The sequence below is a fragment of the Pelodiscus sinensis genome, chromosome 3 (assembly GCF_052426305.1).
Source record: "Pelodiscus sinensis isolate ZL-2025 chromosome 3, ASM5242630v1, whole genome shotgun sequence".
In the NCBI taxonomy this organism is placed as follows: domain Eukaryota; kingdom Metazoa; phylum Chordata; order Testudines; family Trionychidae; genus Pelodiscus; species Pelodiscus sinensis.
The window spans coordinates 58,035,933-58,054,688 of NC_143054.1; the positions used below are offsets into that span (position 1 = coordinate 58,035,933).

The 18,756-nt window shown below is 37.5% G+C and overlaps 1 protein-coding gene across 1 annotated transcript in view; it reads left to right on the top strand.

The window, feature by feature from the left end:
• Positions 1 to 18,756, top strand: part of PHIP (PHIP subunit of CUL4-Ring ligase complex) — a 308,497-nt gene that overhangs the window by 13,121 nt on the left and 276,620 nt on the right. The window contains exons 5-7 of the mRNA XM_075923789.2: positions 2,792 to 2,942; positions 3,030 to 3,128; positions 15,124 to 15,284. Of these exons, the coding sequence (XP_075779904.2) occupies positions 2,792 to 2,942; positions 3,030 to 3,128; positions 15,124 to 15,284 (411 nt within the window). The remainder of the gene's footprint in view (positions 1 to 2,791; positions 2,943 to 3,029; positions 3,129 to 15,123; positions 15,285 to 18,756) is intronic.

Sequence of the window (18,756 nt, forward strand, 5' to 3'; positions counted from 1 at the left end):
TGTTTTAAAAGGATGCCAATTTACAAATGACATTTGTCTTGTTACAAATAACACCAAGATTATAATAATTGAAAGAAATTTTAAAGCATATTTATCTTTAGATTTACTTTGTGCATTTGACATCACTAGTGTGTGGTCCATTTTGCTGTTTTCCCCTTTAAATAGTTTCTGCTGTTTCTTTGGGTCTTGTATGTAACTTAAAAGATGTAAGAATGCAAAAATTGGCAGAGAAACTCGGTGCACATTTATGACTTCAAACTAATTTTAATAAACTTTGGAAAATTTCAACATTTAAAATGATCAGTGTCCCTTTAAGATGATTTCAGACTTAGTTGACTAATATTATACTAGTTTGTCCAAGAACTAAGTTAAAATATTGTTTTGGCAAACAATAAAAATGATAATTTCTCAGGTGACATTTATCTACAGCACAAAACTGCTACTTAATTTGTCATGATTAATTTTCTTAGAACAAAAGAGGTCTTGGACTTAGAGTAAAAGGGAATTTGCATGGTGGGCATGAGGTGTATTAGCAGAGTACATAGTTTTATACAAATAGTTTTCAATTTCAGAAGTACTTCTGAAATAAGTCACTGTTATAATCTAACTTGTTTAGCCCCTGGTTCTGCTTAGTTGTTTTGAAAACAGATACTAGTTACATGACAGAACTCACAAAAAAGGAGATCAGATTCAAGAAGTTGTTTAGAGCTTAGGTATGTTTCAAGGCTGGTCTTCTCGGACTCCAAGCTTTAATCTTTTACCTACTTTGGATTTTGTGTTTGTTTTTTCTTTTCTTTATATTCAGGTTTTTCAAGTTAGAGAGCGCCTTGGTGCTTGACTAGTGGAGTAAAATAATAACTTAAACTGTGTTCTGATGGGAAGAGTTGGCTAATCAGTAATTTGATATAATTTGCAGTCCTATTGACACCTGACTACATGTGTCTGAAGTCAGTTGTACTTTAAAAAATGAATTTGAGGTGAATGTAGACACAACTTTATTTAGCTATTTGTATAGCTTTTAAACATGGATTTAAGTTGCACATTTTAAGTCATATCTCACTTCCGTGTTAGTCAGAATTCACGTAATTCACAAGGGCTTTTATAAATGTGACATGATTCAAATGAGAGCAACAAAAGAAAAAGCCTCCATCAGAAGCTTAAGATGGTGAAAAAATAATTCTAGTGTAAATAAGGTTTTTCTGAAGTCTGTTTTATAGTTCAGCCCTCACTAATAAGTTGCTGTACTCTTTACACTAATAGTATAACAGCATGTCAGTAAGGCAGTACATTTGATGAAGGGTTCCTTCACAGTGTACGAATATGAGCAATGTTCATTCTTCTTAAAATGTCAGTCATGGCCATCTGCAGTTAACAGTAACAAAACATCACAAGCTTTCTTTCATTGTGAGAAGATGATTTCTGTCACAAAAATATGAAAATAACAATAAGGAAATTATGAAATTTATGAAATGTATTTAGGAATAAACCAGTACACAGTAGGTACTCTTATTAGAATGTGCAGGGCTTGACAAATAATGTAATCTATTGACCCGTGGCGAGTAGATTACAACCTGGAAGAGCCGGCGCAGAGCGATCTGCGCATGCGCAGAACGATATGCGCAGAAAGCAGAACCACGCAAAACAGTGCAGCTGGCGAGTGGGGCTCGCTGCCGCTTGGCGAGCCCTGAGAATGTGTATAGTAAGCAACTAGAATTGAGAGATTTTTTTCCTAATTTTTTTTTTAATGTTATAAGCTAGCTGTAGTAGTTTATGGAAAACTTTATTTGTTAATAGCAGGATTAACAGTTTGTTGAGGGATTTCATTGTGTTCTCTTAGATAAGTATATTTTGAAGTTGATTCCATAGCACTGAAAAGACCAAGCTGACCTGTACCTAAGCTGTTCAAAAGAATAGATGAGGACTTTGACTTGCCTTTTGTGGACAAAATCCAGTTTCAAATTGGTTTGATGTTAAAATAAAATAGTTGTCATAATACATATGTGTTCAGTGATAGGAATTTGCTTTGTTGCCAGTGTCACACAGTTAATAAGTATAAATGATTTTCAAATGAACCTGAAAGGTTGTTTTCCCCGTATTGCACCAAAGACATGTGTTTCTTTGAATAAATAGTGTGTAATAGGTTTTAAAAATTATTTGACTCAAACTTAACTGATTCCTAAAACTTGCATTCAAGTTTAATTATGGAGATGCTGGCCATGCCTCCATAGTTGAGGTTGAGTTGTTTTTTTACACTTGAAATTCAGTCTGGTTTGCTATTTTATATATGACAAATCCAGTCAGTCATTTAAAAATTGCAGCATTTTTTGAGTGTATAGAAGCTTTTCTAAGAACTGCCTAAATATCAGTATATCTTACAATACTATTTTCTTATTTTGTTGCAAAGTAACTTTCAGAGTAAATTGATCGGAAACATATTTAAACATGAGGTTGGACACATACTTTGCATTTTTCTGTTACCTAAGATGATTTAAGAGCTGCTTTGTGCCTTCAGTCATTCTTTCATTCAAGTTACAAAATTGTAAATATAAACTGTGTTTATAAGACAGTGTACTTAGAACAGAAGAAATTAATTAGGACTAGCTGGAGTAAATTTACCATATTAAAAGTTTTTATCCGTTTGGTCATTTGTTTAAAGTGAAACTATTTTTTAGTTTGCTCATTTCTACTTTAACTTCTGGTAACAAACTTGACAAGGTAATGAGGATTAAAATAGAAATATTTCAAAATGATTGACTTCATCTTTATCACATTTTTTTCTGTCACATAATAGGTTAAATATTATAGACACTTGGCACCCGATCACTTGCTGCAAATATGCCATCGACTAGGACCACTTCTAGAGCAAGAAATTCCTCAGAGTGTCCCTGGAGTGCAAACCTTATTAGGAGCTGGAAGACAGTCTTTGCTTCGCACAAATAAAAGTATGAAAATCTCACAAGGGGGCTTGAAGACTTCATTTTCACTGTTTCATTCTGTATTTTTATGTGTTTGTAATTTTTTGTAAACAGGTTGCAAACATGTTGTGTGGAAGGGATCCGCTCTTGCTGCATTACATTGTGGAAGGCCTCCAGAGTCGCCAGTAAACTATGGCAGTCCACCTAGTATAGGTAAGTCAATTTTAACATACAGCATGTCAGTGCTAGTACAACATTTTTAAGTTCAGCAGTATTTGTTTATTGGGGTAACAGTATGTTAGTATTTACTCTTTTACATGCTATTTACCTTGTGCATACCATTATTTCTGTTAGGATAGTCCATTATTCCATTTTAAACATGACACAATGTATGTCAAAATATTATCAATTCTGTTTTGAATGTTTTTTGTTTCATTTGAGCTTTGAGGTATGCATTTGGGTAAAATATTTCAAAATATGCAAATAATATTTTGCCAGCTAATAACATAATAGCAAAAATGAAATCCTAATATGCTGCAAATAGGATAGTCTATTGTGGTAATGAATTATTTGGACTCAAGATGTGCGGACTGTCTTCACTTCTGGAAAATAGTATAGGTTGCTTGCGAGAACTTTTTCTTTAAGGAGTTTTTTTTTTTTTTTTTTTTAGCGTAGGGACTTGAAACAGGAAATATTTTCTCTGCTTCAGTTGTTTCATTCCATTTAATTATTTCTTAGTTTTGTCCAGGGTTGCTTTGTGTTGTAGCATGAAGCATGCACACATTGTCTCCGTTGGGCTGAAAAATGGCAGAGTAGCTGAAGACTAGACAAATATTTTTGTTTCCTCCTCTTTGTGGTTCTTCCTGTTGTAAAAAAAGATAAGTGAGCAGAAATCTCACATTTTGAGCTTCCATCCATGCAATCCTGCCGTAGTTCCCCTTTTCATAAGGGCAGTAACTCAGTGAAAATAGGTATGTCAAGTAAGCGAAAACTTAGCATATCTTCAGGCTTAACACTGAGTTGAAAATACCTTGTCTTAAAGTTCTTTAATGAGTTGTTGGGTATCTCTTACTTTAAGAAACTAAATTAGTCTCCTATTCCTCCATTGTAAACTCGCCAGTAAAAATGATAGAGCAATCTTGATACTAACTTTTTTGCAATGGTGATGTGAATGGAAAGAGACTTGTTTAAATTTAATTTTTTCTTAAGGGAAACTAAGTTTAAAACAGAAAACACATTCTCTTCTTTGGAACCTGCTGGGAGAAAGGACATGAGAGGCAGGGACAGAAGAAAACAAAAATAAATCTCGAGAGCAAGTTCTACCAGATGTCTTGACTAGCTCTTCTTGGACTGAAGTGAGGAGCTTCCTCAATTAGGTTCTGAGGCCTTATACTGTATATTAAGCAGCAGCAGGGTGGATTGATTTAACACTTAATCATGATTTAAATCAAGATTAGTTGGTTGATTTAAATTGATTTTAATCTTGTTTTGGATTTACTACTTAGTTATTTTCCTAAAAAAAGTTTTCATTTGGTTAGTATATAAAACATTTCGATGGAACAATAAATAACCAATACATTTAAATTTTGTTACTTTCTTTTAAGTAGGAGACACATTTATACATGTTTAAGCAGCCATATAACTTAACATACATTTATTCAGTCTTAATTTTTCCCTTTTTAATTGTTAGAAAAGTTATTTACTTCGTATTTGTGTTAAGTTTCAATTGGATGGGAATTCAGTTCAATTTGAAATATACAAAAACAGTATTGAAAAATTGCTTTTATTAGTTAAATAAGACTAAGTGTACTGTATTTTTTTCTTATGTAATCATATCAGTACTTGTTTTGTGTTTTTTGCATTGTTTGTCTTCTGGCCTTTGTGGACCATATTTTCAAAGGTATCTAGGCACCTAAAGATTCATGCTGTTGGGTTTTTGAAAAATTCCAGTAATTATCTTTAGGTGCCTAACTACCCTTGAAAATCTGGCCCCATATATTTAAGTTTTGAGAATTAGATCTCATCCTGTCCCACCTGGTTTTAATTCATAGATGGAATGCAGATCAGGAAAACAGCTCAGTTAGTTTCTCAGCTTTGAATGAAGTAATCCAAATTAAGAAAATAATTTAGCTAGCAACTGCTGAGAAAATGAAACCAAAAGTTGTTAGTTTTTCTACACAACAGAAAGTGAATGTTCTTACATTGTAATTAATATAAAAACCAGCATTTGCTCAATTGTAAAGATTTTAAAAAATCTAGGAGTTACACGTTTACATAAATACATGTTAGTTAACATACCTATTGCCTACTCAAACTGGTTATGTTGCACAAATCATATATTGGAAGGGGTGCCCAGATTTCTGCCTTTCTTTTGGAAGGAATGTTCAGAGTGGGCTAGGTGAGTTCTGACACCTAGTACTGTGCATGTCCTGATCAGTTTTCCTATGCAACCTATGCAACGGCCACTCTGCTCTCCAGGCTCAATTATGTTCTCCAGTTCTCGGTGCCTGGGGATTATTAAGTGTTGTTGACTGTCTAGGATGGTACAGTCCAGTCTGGTGCTCATATACCTATAAGGAGAGGAGCTGCCCCTACTTGTGCCAACAAATGGCTGAGCGCCTGTTTGGGCTATCCAGCAGCAGCACCTCCATATAAAGATTCTCCCTGTACCTTGAGCTATACCCCCATTCCCAGCCCACAGCCACTAGCTATACTCCTGCCCACACCCTGAGCCCCCACCCCCATCTGCTCACTTCCCCTGTCTACTCCATCTCTGCTGTAACCTGAGCTACAGCCCTGCTAACTAGGGATGTGAAGTGGTTAACCAGTGAAATATAATGTTTAGTCAGTTAACTGATTAAATTGCATTTTACATCCCTACTGCTGGCCTATAGTTGCACACAGTCCCTAGCTCCGTGAGTAGTTTTCAAACCTTTTGAGGTGAGCCTCCTTCTTTGAGCTATAATTGTTGGTCTCTTTCCTTTCCCCCAATTATCTGCAAAAAAACCTAGAATTTGCGGAATCACAGTTAGTTGCACTCCTCTGCAATCTGAAATGGCACCCTTGTGATGCCTTTTGGACCTGATCTTGTGCTGTACTTAGGACTAAATCAAGAATTGCATTTTCCCTCGTTTGTTCCAAGAAGCAGTATTTATGGTATCTAGAAGTTTTATCTATGCATCCTGTCCTGAGGTAACATGTACCCAGTTTATGTGGAATCAGTTGAAATCCCCCATTATCATTGTGTTTTCTGGTGGTGTACTCTCTCTCATCTCCCAATAATTTGCAGTCACGGTCAGCATTTTGGTCCATAAGTCGGTACAATATTCCTATTGCTGTCATCTTATTATTCAGGCATGGAATTTCCATCCACAGAGATTCTGTGGTACAGATTGATTCATTTAAGATTTTTTTCTCTGGCTCTATACTTTCTTTCGCATATAGTGCCACTCCATCATTAGTGCAATCTACTCTATTTTTCCTATGTATGTTGTATTGTATTACATTTCCCATTGTATATCAGCAAATTTCTGCGATACCTGTTACGTCAATAGCCTCATTTAATAGCAGGCACTTGAGTTTAAGTTATTTACACTTCCCAGAATTGGCCACAATTTAGTAGTCTACCTTGGTGAAATGTAATTAAATGGAACTCTGTTTTTGTTTGACTGCTTCTCAAGTTCTGAACTATACGTTGTCAACTTCTGTCTCCTGTCTTTAACGCATTAAAATTTGGAAGTTTGTTGTTGCAGCATGTTTTTATTGAAATTATTATAGCGAGTTTATTTTTAAAACAAATGTATTTAAACACAAAACCCAATTAAAATTTGATTTTATCATTTTTAGTCCTGTTTTTTAATCTACCCTGATAAGTAGTTTTCAGTTAATTTCCTCTTTTATCTCCCCCTTTCCACTCCCATGGAGCCATCATTTTTTAAAAAATAAGCAAGGCATTGAATCCATCCAAAGCAGGAGGACAAGAACATCATTGGAAAACATTTTTTCTTTTGGATCCAAGTAAAGGAATCTTATTAATTTGGTTCATAAGAACGTCCATATTGGGTCAGACCATCTGTCCATCCAACCCAGTATCCTGTCTGCTGACAGTGGCCAATACCAGATGCCCTAGAGGGAGGGAATGCAACAGGTAAATCTCACGTGACCCTCCTTTGTCACCCACCTACAGAGAAACAGAGGCCAAGGACACTATTCCTACCCATCCTGGCTAATAGCCATCGATGGACCTAACCTCCATGAATCTATCTGAGCTATTTTTTTGAACCCAGTTCAAGTCCTAGCCTTCACTGCATCCTCTGGCAAGGAGTTCCAAGTATTTATTATATGGTTGTACTTAAGGGGGGACATGATAGCGGTTTTTAAATATCTAAAAGGGTGTCACAAGGAGGAAGGAGAAAATTTGTTCCTCTTGGTTTCTGAGGACAGGACAAGGAGTAATGGGCTTAAAGTGCAGCAGGGGAGGTTTAGATTGGACATTAGGAAAAAATTCCTAACTGTCAGGGTGGTCAAATATTAGAATAAATTGCCAAGGGAGGTGGTGGAATCTCCTTCTCTGGAGATATTTAAGAACAGGTTAGATAGACATCTGTCAGGGATGGTGTAGGTGGAGCTTGGTCCTGCCTTGAGGGCGGGGGGCTGGACTCGATGACCTCTCGAGGTCCCTTCCAATCCTATGATTCTATGATTCTGTCAGACATGGGAGCGAGCATACTAGCAACAGTAGGCTACAGGAAAATGCATAGATTTATTTTTTTAAATATGCTCTTTCACAGAAGAGTGAGAGAGTTTGTGTTTTTAGAGAATAGCTGGTTAAAGCTGCATTCTCCAGATGTCCTGTAGGTTTCACCAGAACATTTTTGACAAGGTCTATTGAACTCAACTTAACTAGTAAATATAAAATCCATATTCTACATGAATCTTGTCTTTTCATTCAAATCTGACATTCTGAATACTTGGAGTTTCCTTAGATAAATCTTAATCTTCAAATATATTTGCTAGACATGCATTCTGGCTGAGACCTAAATGGCTAATTTAAAAAAAAGTTTTAACATCAGCAACTTTTTAAGTATCAGAAGTTCTTTTGTGAAGAACTAAATCAGTAGAGAACATGCAATTTTATATTCCAAGTTTTCTTAGACAAAACTTGATAATCAGGCTAGATAATTGAGGTCTAAAGTAACATTTTTGATCCTTTTTATTATCCAGCGCTAGAAATACTGGCTTGAAAAACAAATACTGAGTTAGCAACCATGAAATGAAGAGTAGTTTAAATAAAAACCTGGCCTTGAGTGTTGGTGGGTATATTGAGCATATTCTTCGGATGTTGGAGAGGAGGATCTAATCATGAATTATTTCTGGTCCCAACTTCTGGGCTGTTGGTGAAGGATAGAGGGCCAGTGTGTCAGTTGCAAAGTTTTAATCGAATGTAAATCTCTATGTGGCACATCCTTTTCTTGTACTTACAGCAGCTCTGTTTGCCTTCAGCCTTCTACTCAGTACATATTTTTCCCTATGACTCCAACATTACTTTAAAAGCTTTTGACAGTCATGGGTTTGTCTTATTTTTAGAAAGGGATAGAAATAAGGAGATAGAATAGCTGTAATATCACTCTTTCACACCTGTTGTTTAAAACAGATCTCCTATATTCTTTATAGGAGGATAATTAATCTTGTATTCAGTAGGATATTAAGGTTTTATTAAATATAATTAGGCTTGGCAGAACTAACTGTATAATTTTGACAAAAAATATCAATGTTTATTAATTGTTTTCAGTTTTTACTTATTAAATTTTCATTTGTGCAAAATTATGGGTTTTAAGCCTTTTAAAATATTTTAGATCTATCTGAATTTTCAGAGTTGTGGGAAATTTTGGGGGATAGCAGTAAAGCAGTAATTTTTTAATGCCATGGTGTCCAACCAGCTCTGAAGCAGTAGCCATACTTAACCAGCCAAATAGCCACGTGTGGCTTGTAGCTAGCATGTTGGATATCACGGCTTTAATGACTATAGATGTTGAAATCTATAACCATTAAAACAAAGGTTGCCTACAACACATCAAAATATACAAAGTACATATCCTTGAATAAAACTGACATTCCTAACCATTTAACTACCTGTAAATGGTGGGTGTGGGGGTGTGTGTGTGTGTGTGTGTGTTTACTGCCAATCAATGAGTACATCTTAACTCAAGTTAAACCCAGAATGGAATTTACTTTGACCTTTGTGACACCTTTGGAGGTGCAACTTTTATTTTACTTTCTGACAGCAAGATTCAGCAAGATCAGGTGCCATTTTTATTGGTTTTTGGGTTGTGCTGTCTATGTTGAAGTTAGTTGTTCTTGGTTCTTTTTTTCTTCTCTACTTGCAGTTATCCTGTCACTGCACATGACAAACTCATTACTATAGGTATCATTACCTTCCGTCTAGAAACTTTGGTCCTCTCTTTTATCATCACTCTCTAAACTTTTCTTTGTGAGAATTTTCTTAGTGTTTTCTGTCACTTCAGCTGATACTTGAGGCATGTGGCTCTTAAACCCCGTGGTTAAGCTAATGCATCTTCATAACCTATTTTTCAGAATTATACTAGAATTTTGTTTTATATAGCTAACTACCAAGGACTAGTGGGCCTAATAAGTGGTGCTTTATGTATTGTCTATGGGATTTATGTATCTTGAAAAAGTAGTTTATTATCTACTCATTTAACAAAATAATGAAAAATCGGGCAGTGGACTTGGACAGTGTTTCATTATCATCTTTTCCTAGAAGAAAAATGGGAGAACGACAAACATCTGAGGGTTTTTCTTCAGTGCCATTGGGGTTAGTTGACCTTTCTACCTTCGGAATGTGTATCCCAGTAAGTGCTATTGACTGGTAATTTCTTAGAAATGTTTCTATTGATACATAAATAAAATAGTTTTAACTTTCTGGTTATGGCTCCATTGGTTGTATGAACTTAATAGTAGTAATGTTTGTAGATTTTAGGTTACAAAATATTCTTAACAGATTTAGGAAGAAGGTGATTTAATACTTATTGCATCATTCTGTTCTTCGAGTGCTTGTTTTTGTTGATTCCAATCAGCGCACATGCACAGTAGCTGGAAGATTTTTCCTATAGCTACATTTGTTGGATCAGTCTGGTCACCCCTGTAGTCATGCCTTAATAAAGAGCCTACCAACCTGCTGCCACCTCCTTGGTCCCTGTTAAGGGACTTCTGTGTAGAATATTAACACATCTGCAGTGTCAAACCTCGCAGGGGTACCATTTCAGCAGGTCATTTCATGGCCACAAGTAGTTCCTTTGCCTGGATGTCACAATTCCAATCTTACAGAGGTGGGGCTTTTTCCCAGGTAGACCTTTTTTGCCATGCAACATAGCAGGACATGCCAGCAGTTCTGCTCCTTCCAAAATCACAGTCTGGGCTCCAGCACAGGCATCTTCCGCCTCCATTGGGGAGGTTATCTTCTAATACTGCTCATTTATAAGGTATTCTTCAAGATCTAGAGGGAACGAGCTCAGGCCATATCGATAGCATCAGCCTGGTTCTATTAGCATTGGTATACATCCCTCCTAGACATGTCCATAGAAGTCCTGGTCACTCTGTTGCCTTTCCCAGACCTTCCAACACAAGATCTTGGACATCTGAACCTCAGGTTGCTTCACCTAAGGTGTGGAAGCTCTGTGTTTGAACATGATGGAGCTTTCCCAGTCAGACCACACTAGACAAGTCCTCCTTAGCAGCAGAAAACCCTCTGAGAGCCACATACCATTTTGGTCTGGTCGATGCAGCATCATTAACCTCTGACGCTATCCTCAGTGCCACTTACTTGGGATTACCTCTTCTGTCTGAAGCAGCAGGGCCTTCTGATTGTCATCAATAAGGGTGTATTTAACCACAATCTTGGCCTTAAATGGGGCTGCCTGTAGTCAGCCAATTCTTTAAAAGGCTGTCCGGGACATCAGCTTGGTCCTTCTTAGGCTTGTCACTTCTTCTCTTCTCTCCCCCCTCCAGTTTGAACTATTAGCAACTTGCTACCTGCTCTGCCTCTCTTGCAAAGTGGCATTCCTGGCAAAGTTCCCTCAAATCTTTTCCATCTACGTGTAGATTTTTTTCCATTCATGTGTAAAATAAACTTAATGTGCACTGAGGCATGTGTGAATGTACACCACTAGTGGAAACCAAAAAACTAGCTGTGGGTGCTTTGTTAATCAGCTGGTTAGCACTTGAATCTTTCCTGAGCAGTCACACAAGCACACAGCTTTTAGGGAACACTGATTCTTGATAGCAATAACCTTGGCCAGAAGGGTGCCTGAATTCAGAAACCTAACATCAGCGCTTTCCTATACCTTGTTACATAAAGACAAGGTTCAGCAGGCCTCATCCTGCTCTCTTCCTGAAGGTCATGTTCAGTGTTTCCTGTAATCTGGGTGCTTAAATTTAAAGGAGGGTAACTAAGGCAAATCAGCATGGCTTAATGAAAAATATATCTTGTCTGACTAGATGGTTTGTGGGGATTTTTTTGGTGAGATAAATTTGATTGATAAAGGTAGTAGTGTTGACAGATCTTGATAAATCAGAGAGGAGCCAGGAGCATAATGAAGTGATTGGAAAAATGCACCTTATAGTGATTGAACTCCTGGAATCTCTCTCTTTAGTTGGACAAAGAAGTTAAAGGGTATCTTGATTACAATGTATAAATATCTATCTCTGGAACAGATATTTAATAATGGGATCTTCAGTCTAGCAAAGAAAAGTACCCCATGGCTGGAAGCTGAAACTAGAGAAATTCAGACTGCAAATGGAACAGAAATGTTTTACAGTGTAGGTAATTTAAAGAATGGAACAATTTAGCAAGGGTGGGTTGTCCAGCACAAGCAATTTTTAAATCCAATTTGGATGTTCCTCAAAAAAAGCTCTAGGACAGTGGTTTTCAAACATTTTTCTCATGACCCACTAGAAGAAAATTAATTGATGCTCATGATCCAACATAATTTGACGAGAGTGTAGGTTCTGGGTTGGGGCTGAGGATGAGAGCTTTGGGCATAGGAGGGGGCTCTGGCTTTGGCGGTATCAGGGCTGAGACAGGAGGGGCTTACTTTGATCGGCTCCCAGTCAATGATGTGGGGTGTGTGTGCGTGCGTGCGTGCTAAGGCAAGCTTCCTACATCCCCTGGCACCGCAGAACATGCTGCATCCCAAAAGCAGCCAGCAGCAGGTTCCCAGCCAGGGCTGGAAAAGTGGAGCCCTGTGTGCTCCCTTGCACCCTACCTAGGAGTTGGGCCTGTTGCTGGCTGCTTCTGGGGCGCAGCACAGTCTGCACTGCCAGGACAGGCAGGTCTGCCTTAGCACCCACATTGGTAACCTGATCACTCTGCAGCAATGAGCCAGTGCCTGACATTCCACAACGCAGTATTTGGTTGCGACCCGTAGTTTGAAAACCATGGATCTAGGAATTATGATAGGGAAATTCTGTGTTTTTTTTTTTTTTTTTTTAAATGTTAGAGTAGATGATGATGATGGTCACTTCTGGCCTTGGAATCCATGACTCTGAATGATTAAAGATTTGGAAACATGCCTAGTAGTGAGATACTTATAGCTAAAAAAAGAGTATGAGGTGATGTAGTTATTGTCTGGAAATACTGTACAGTAACTTCATGGAAGAGATTTGATAGGAGATTGTAGTTCATTATTGGATCAACTTCCCTGGGGATGTAGGGATCTTCCATTACTTGTAGTCTTTATATCAAAATCGGATATCTTTATAATTTGCTATCTCTCAAACTGAAGTTATAGATTTCATCCAATAATTTTGGCACCAACCTGTTGATCCTGGTTTTTGTTCTGTAGGAGGTCATATTAATTGACCATTAATCGACGGTCTCTTTTGGCCTTAAAATCCATGAAATTAAATTGCCATTCCATTGAGAGCCAGTATAATGCTCAGAGCACAAGGATGCTGTGTGCTGAACAACTGACATGGATCAGCTGAAATGTTTTTTGTTTGTGTTTGTATGTACTCTAAAGTACAGAGAATTGCAGTAACTTACCCTGGAAATCAGACTAACATAGAACAACGTGGTCTGGTCATCATTGGGAAAGTAGGGAGCACTAACTTTTTGACAGTTTCAATTGGAAATTGGTAAATTGAATGAAACTGCTTGGGAGTACTAAAATTTCTCTCTGTTGTGACAGACTGCCTTAGTAGTAGGTGAAGAAGTGACGGTGACTACCTCTTCAAAATGTTTTCTTTTTCCAACCAAGATAATCTCAGCTTTATTTTCAGCTAGCTACATTTTTCATCTGCTTGCTGCTCTTGGCCAGGCACTGATACAGTTGGATCATAGCACTACAATGATGGAAGTGAACGAGACATAAAACTCTTTGACATTTGACACTGTGATATTTAATTAGGTTCTCTGGTAGGCTGATACACATGTTGAACAGGATAGATGTAGGAATAGAGGTACTCCACAGATGAACAGGTTGATATTAAGGAAGTTGCTCATTGTCTGAGAGCCAAAAGGAAGGATTTCATCCAGCTTAGTAATTTCCTGATATCCCTCACCAATGAACATATGATCATCCATTTTCATGACTTCCGAAACTTCCATTCTATGTACTAAACTGAAACCTGATAGGAGAGGCCCATTCATTATCTTGGTGGTGGATTTGAATGCTGTTCTTTTGCTGTGTAGTTCTCTTGTTTGGTTCTCTGGATGATAAGAGGTATTACATTAGGAGCATATATTTTATTTTGTAATATAATGAACTGACTGACATCTTTTTGTTCTGGAAAACTCTTATAAATTCCTAAATAGACTTTATATGTAATTTACAAGACTGCTGTTTTTTGCTGGTCTTAGCTTTTCATCTGCTTCTTGGCACTTGTCTGTTCCCAAGCATTGATAGGGGAGAATCTCCTTGCAAGTAAAGGCTTTTATATATTGTAATTTTGTATCATAGCAGATCTAGAAATGGGAAGTCCTCAATTCTTTTGCTTTAATCTATGTATTGATTTCATTATGCTTCGTATAGAATGAATTGTTAAAAGGAGAATCTGTTCTTTTCAGTTGCAGGGCTAAAGGCACCCTGGGCTCTGTTCTACCAAGAGTTTAGCTTGCAAAAGGATGCTGCTTTCAGGGTGGAGGAAGGGGGGGGGGGATACTGAAACACAGTTTTGCATGGAAATTGCCTTTTTAGGTTGTGTTAGACCAGTGGAAGACCTGGCAGAGAGGTAGGCCTAACTGATACTGCTGGGGGTTCAGCTAATCCAGTAAGCAACTCCTGTGGATCCTTAGTTAAAATTAAAGCTGTCTCTCCCTAGCAGGTGTGCGCAGTGGAAACACCACCTTTCTTCACGGGAAAATGTTGCCCGATTTTTAACCTTACTCGACAATCCTGCAGGCACTGCTGAGTCAGTGAAGTGTAGCCTGTGCCATCCAGAATGAATTTGGCTAATAAATTAATTAATCTTTTAACCAGGACTGTCTGTGTAATGAGAGTAAACATTACCAAAATGTCTGATGTGTTTATGTGCAATTAAAACCATGAAGAAAAATCAGGGGCAGAATAAACTATAATTTGCATTATCACACTTTTACTATGTATGAAATACATTGCTCTTACCCTTTCCTTTGCCTCTTCACCGTTCAAAACACAAATTGGGAACTGTTGGGTTAATGTTAACCTAGGTGTATGTTTGTCAAGTTTCACTGTTGCTAAACCTCAGGTTCTTGGTCTAGTGCTACTGACTTATGACAAGAATCAAAACAGCAAACAAGCAGCAAAATTATTTCTTCCTTGACATGTCTCTTTGTCTTCTATAAGGATTGTCAACATGAACTTTAATTTCAGCCAATAAAACTTAGTTAAGCAGAAGAAAACTACATTCATGCCTGATTTGTATGTAACCAGTTGATTATTTTTCCTGTTGTATCTTTGAAAAGCAGAATATCGAGCATGTCATGGAAGCACTAGACAAGAGCATCTGAAGTATTTTTGCCCCCTCTCCTCCCTCATCTGTTTAAGTGTGCTATGGATTTTGGTTAAGCTAGGGATGATTATGAAATTAGAGAATGGTTGCAGAAAATGCACATGCTGTAAGTGGTCAAACACGATTTCCTTTTCTTGACATGCAGGTTAGCATGTCCAGTACCAAATAATCACTGTTAATATTTTTTCTCCTTTGGTAGCGGATACCCTTTTTTCAAGAAAACTAAATGGAAAATACAAACTTGAACAACTTGTTCCAACTGCTGTGTATCAGCATATGAAAATGCACAAACGAATCCTAGGACACTTATCTTCTGTATACTGTGTAACTTTTGATCGTACTGGCAGACGGATATTTACCGTAAGTACAAATTCCTTACTTTCATACTGCTGTTTTAAATATAGCTCAGAAGATATGATCAAATAACCACTATTCTCAAAACTGTACTCATTTTGTGTACTAAGAGCAGATAACTAATAATGCATTTAGGGTATGTCTACACTAGCCCCCAAGTTCGATCTAGGGAGGCTAATGAGGGCAACCGAAATTGCAAATAAAGCGTGGGACTTAAATATCCCGCGTTTCATTAGCATGTTCCCGTCGGTTGCCATTTTAAAAATTGACTAGCCCAAAGTAACTGCCCGTGTGTCTACACGCGGAAGTGAAACGGGATTCTGTATTAAAGCCCTAAATCGAATTAGCTGTTAAACCTCATTCCAGGAGGAATAACAGCTAATTCGATTTAGGGCTTTAATTCGGAATCCTGTTTCCCTGCTGTCTGTAGATGCGGGCAGTTACTTCGGGCTAGTCAATTTTTAAAATGGCAACCAGCCGGGAACATGCTAATGAAGTGCGGGATATTTAAATCCCATGCTTCATTTGCAATTTCAGTCGCCTTCATTAGCTTCCCTAGATCGAACTAGGAGGCTAGTGTAGACATTCCCGTAGTTATTACTTGACTTTGGTGTTTAAAGTGGACTTCTTTAAAAAAAACATAACAGAATATCCATCTTGATAGTCATATTTTTTTTAAAATTACCACTTGAGATATGGGTTTTCGACTGCTATGTTTACAAGGTAAAATTTAAGTAAAATTTGGTTATTTTAATGAACGTGGTAAATCTTGGTTGCCTTCCACCAATCTCCCCAAATTTTTGGGTATAGCATATTGAACAGTGGTCTCGATTTCTTAATCAGTATCACTGTTCTATTAATATTTATAAAGATTTTAGAGGGTGTTAAAATTAATCTGTTGACAAAGTCTTAAGGAAATGGATCCTGTCAAACTAATCAATATATTACGGAATTATGAATTTGGATGATACAGGTAATAGAGGTAAACTTCTTTAAGGCACAACATTTTAAGAAACTAGGAGGATACAAAATCAACATAGCACGTTAAATGGATTAAAAACTGGCCAATTGATGTTTCGGTGTATTCAGGGAATCACTAAGCAAGCATGGTTAAAATGTTCCACAAGGATTATTTTTTTGGCTATATGCTGTTTATTACTTTTGAGAGTGATCTGGAAGAAAACATATGTCATAAAGATTGCAGATTCAAGGGGGCGGGAGGGTAAATAATAGAAAAAAGAAATCACTGGCACTCTGATTTTGATCACTGGGTAAACTGGCTGTAGGCAAATGATGCATTTCAGTACAGACAAATGTAATGTCATACATCTAGCAACAAAGAATATAGGTCCTAGAGGATATAAGAGACTCTTATTTTGGGCAGCAACTCTGAAAAAGACTTGGGGTCATAGGCAGTGTCTAAACTATATCTCTTTCTTGAAAAAGGGATGTAAATTAGACGCTTGGAAATTGCAAATGAAGCCGGGATTTAAATTTCCCACACTTCATTTGCATAATTGCAGCCACATTTTTTTCCTGAAAAAATGAGGTGTGCAGGATCTTTCAAAAAAGGGTTTTATTTTCAAACAATCCTAGTCTAAACAGCCGTTTTTCTTTCGAAAAGCCCCCTTTCGAAAAAAACTCCGCAGCCTCCATTATGGAAATGAAGTGTGGGAAATTTAAATCCCGGCTTCATTTGCAATTTTGAAGTGTCTTTTTCGAGAAAGGGATGTATTTCAGACACAGCCATGGTGCATAATCAACTGAATCTCAGCTAGCAGTGTGATGCTGTGATTCAAAGAGTAATGTGGAGCTGGGGTGTATAAATGGGGAATATCAAGTTGAAAGGGGGTTTATTTTGTCCCTATGTTTGGACTTCTATGTCAAGTTCTAGAGTCAACACTTTAAGAAACATCTTGATAAATTAGAGAGGATTCCGAGAAGATCCAGGAGAACGATTGAAGGATTGGAGAACATGCCTTGTAGTGACAGACTCAAGGGAACTCAATTTGTTTAAGCATCAAAAAGATGGTTAATATTGACTAGATCGGCTTGTAAGTACCTGTGTGGAGAACAGAAATTGATAAGCCATATTTAGTCTAGCAGACAAAGGTACAAAAAGATCAAATAAGTGGAAGTTGAAGCTAGACAAATTGAGGCAAGAAATAAGGCATTTTTTTAACATTGACAACAGTCGTTGGAAAACTTAGATATTGTGGTGGATTGTCCATCACTGGCAATGTTTAAATCAACAGTGGATGTTTTTCTAAAAGATATGCTATAACTCAGAGGAGTTCAGGAAAGTTTTAGAACCTGTAGTAGTCAGGAGGTCAGATGAGACCGTCACAATAGTTCCTTCTGGCCATTGAATTTACCTACCAATCTGAAACAGCTTGTTGTTAGTCTGTGAAACTCTGGGGTGACTTACATGAGAGGGGCTTTGCCAGTAAAAGTAGAGGGATGGTTCAGTTTTCTTGCTTTAGCTATTACAGTCTTAGTTTGTAAAACTTTTTGGTTTTAATACAATGAACATTCTCCTTTCAGCCCACACTTTACTCTCTCATCCCCTATGCAAGTTTCCAGGTTTCTGATCAAGCTTCTGTTCATTTTGCTCACCTGTCAGCTACATGGCAGAGCAGGCAAAATGGAGAATCTCTTGCTCTTCCTTCACTTTTCTATGTTGACAGCCCCAGAAGTGGAGCTCTTCTGCAGCTGCTCCCTTGGTCCTATTTGTGCCCTGATAGGGGAAGAAGCTCAGTCTGGATAATTATGTTCTTCACATATCATTCAGCAGGCTGGGTCCTTACTGATCACTTAGTCTTTAGGGACAAGTCCCAAAATCACTCTCCCTCCTCATGCTGGTCCAGTTCTCCTCCAGAAGTGAAAAACTTCAGACTCACCTTTTCCAATTTTTATGTGGGTAATAATCACATTGCAGGGCTCTTTGTTCTTTCTCACCATCTTTTATGTTCTGGGTTGCAGTCCAGACCAGTGCGGTTTATGTCACTGCTTTGCTCTGTAACCCTGAATGCCTCAAAGTGCTCTGCTGCTGTAGCTCCCTTTTCTGGACATTTCCAGCCAGCATACAGTCATGCACTGTCTCCATAGGTTAAGCAGCTCTAACTAAGCAGTTCCGATTCCAGAAGCCTGCTTACACCACACTTGGGCCCGGGTTATCCTTGAAAAATGAATCCAACAATCTCCAGTCCTTGATTCTCCCAAAATCATGTACTTTGCAATGTCCTGGACCATTAAGAAGTGTTAGGGTTCATCTGTTCTTTTAAACAATAACCAGCAGCTTGCCACATTAACTGAAGTTAGTGAGACGCAGCACTTCATTGGATTAGATTTGTTGTTAATCTTATTTTATTTTAAAGAAGATTGGAATTTACTTAACTCCTGTATAAAAGATATAGTTAGGAATGGTTACAAGCAAATAAGAGTGAAAAATGCTTTCTGGAAGCTGACTTACAAAAAC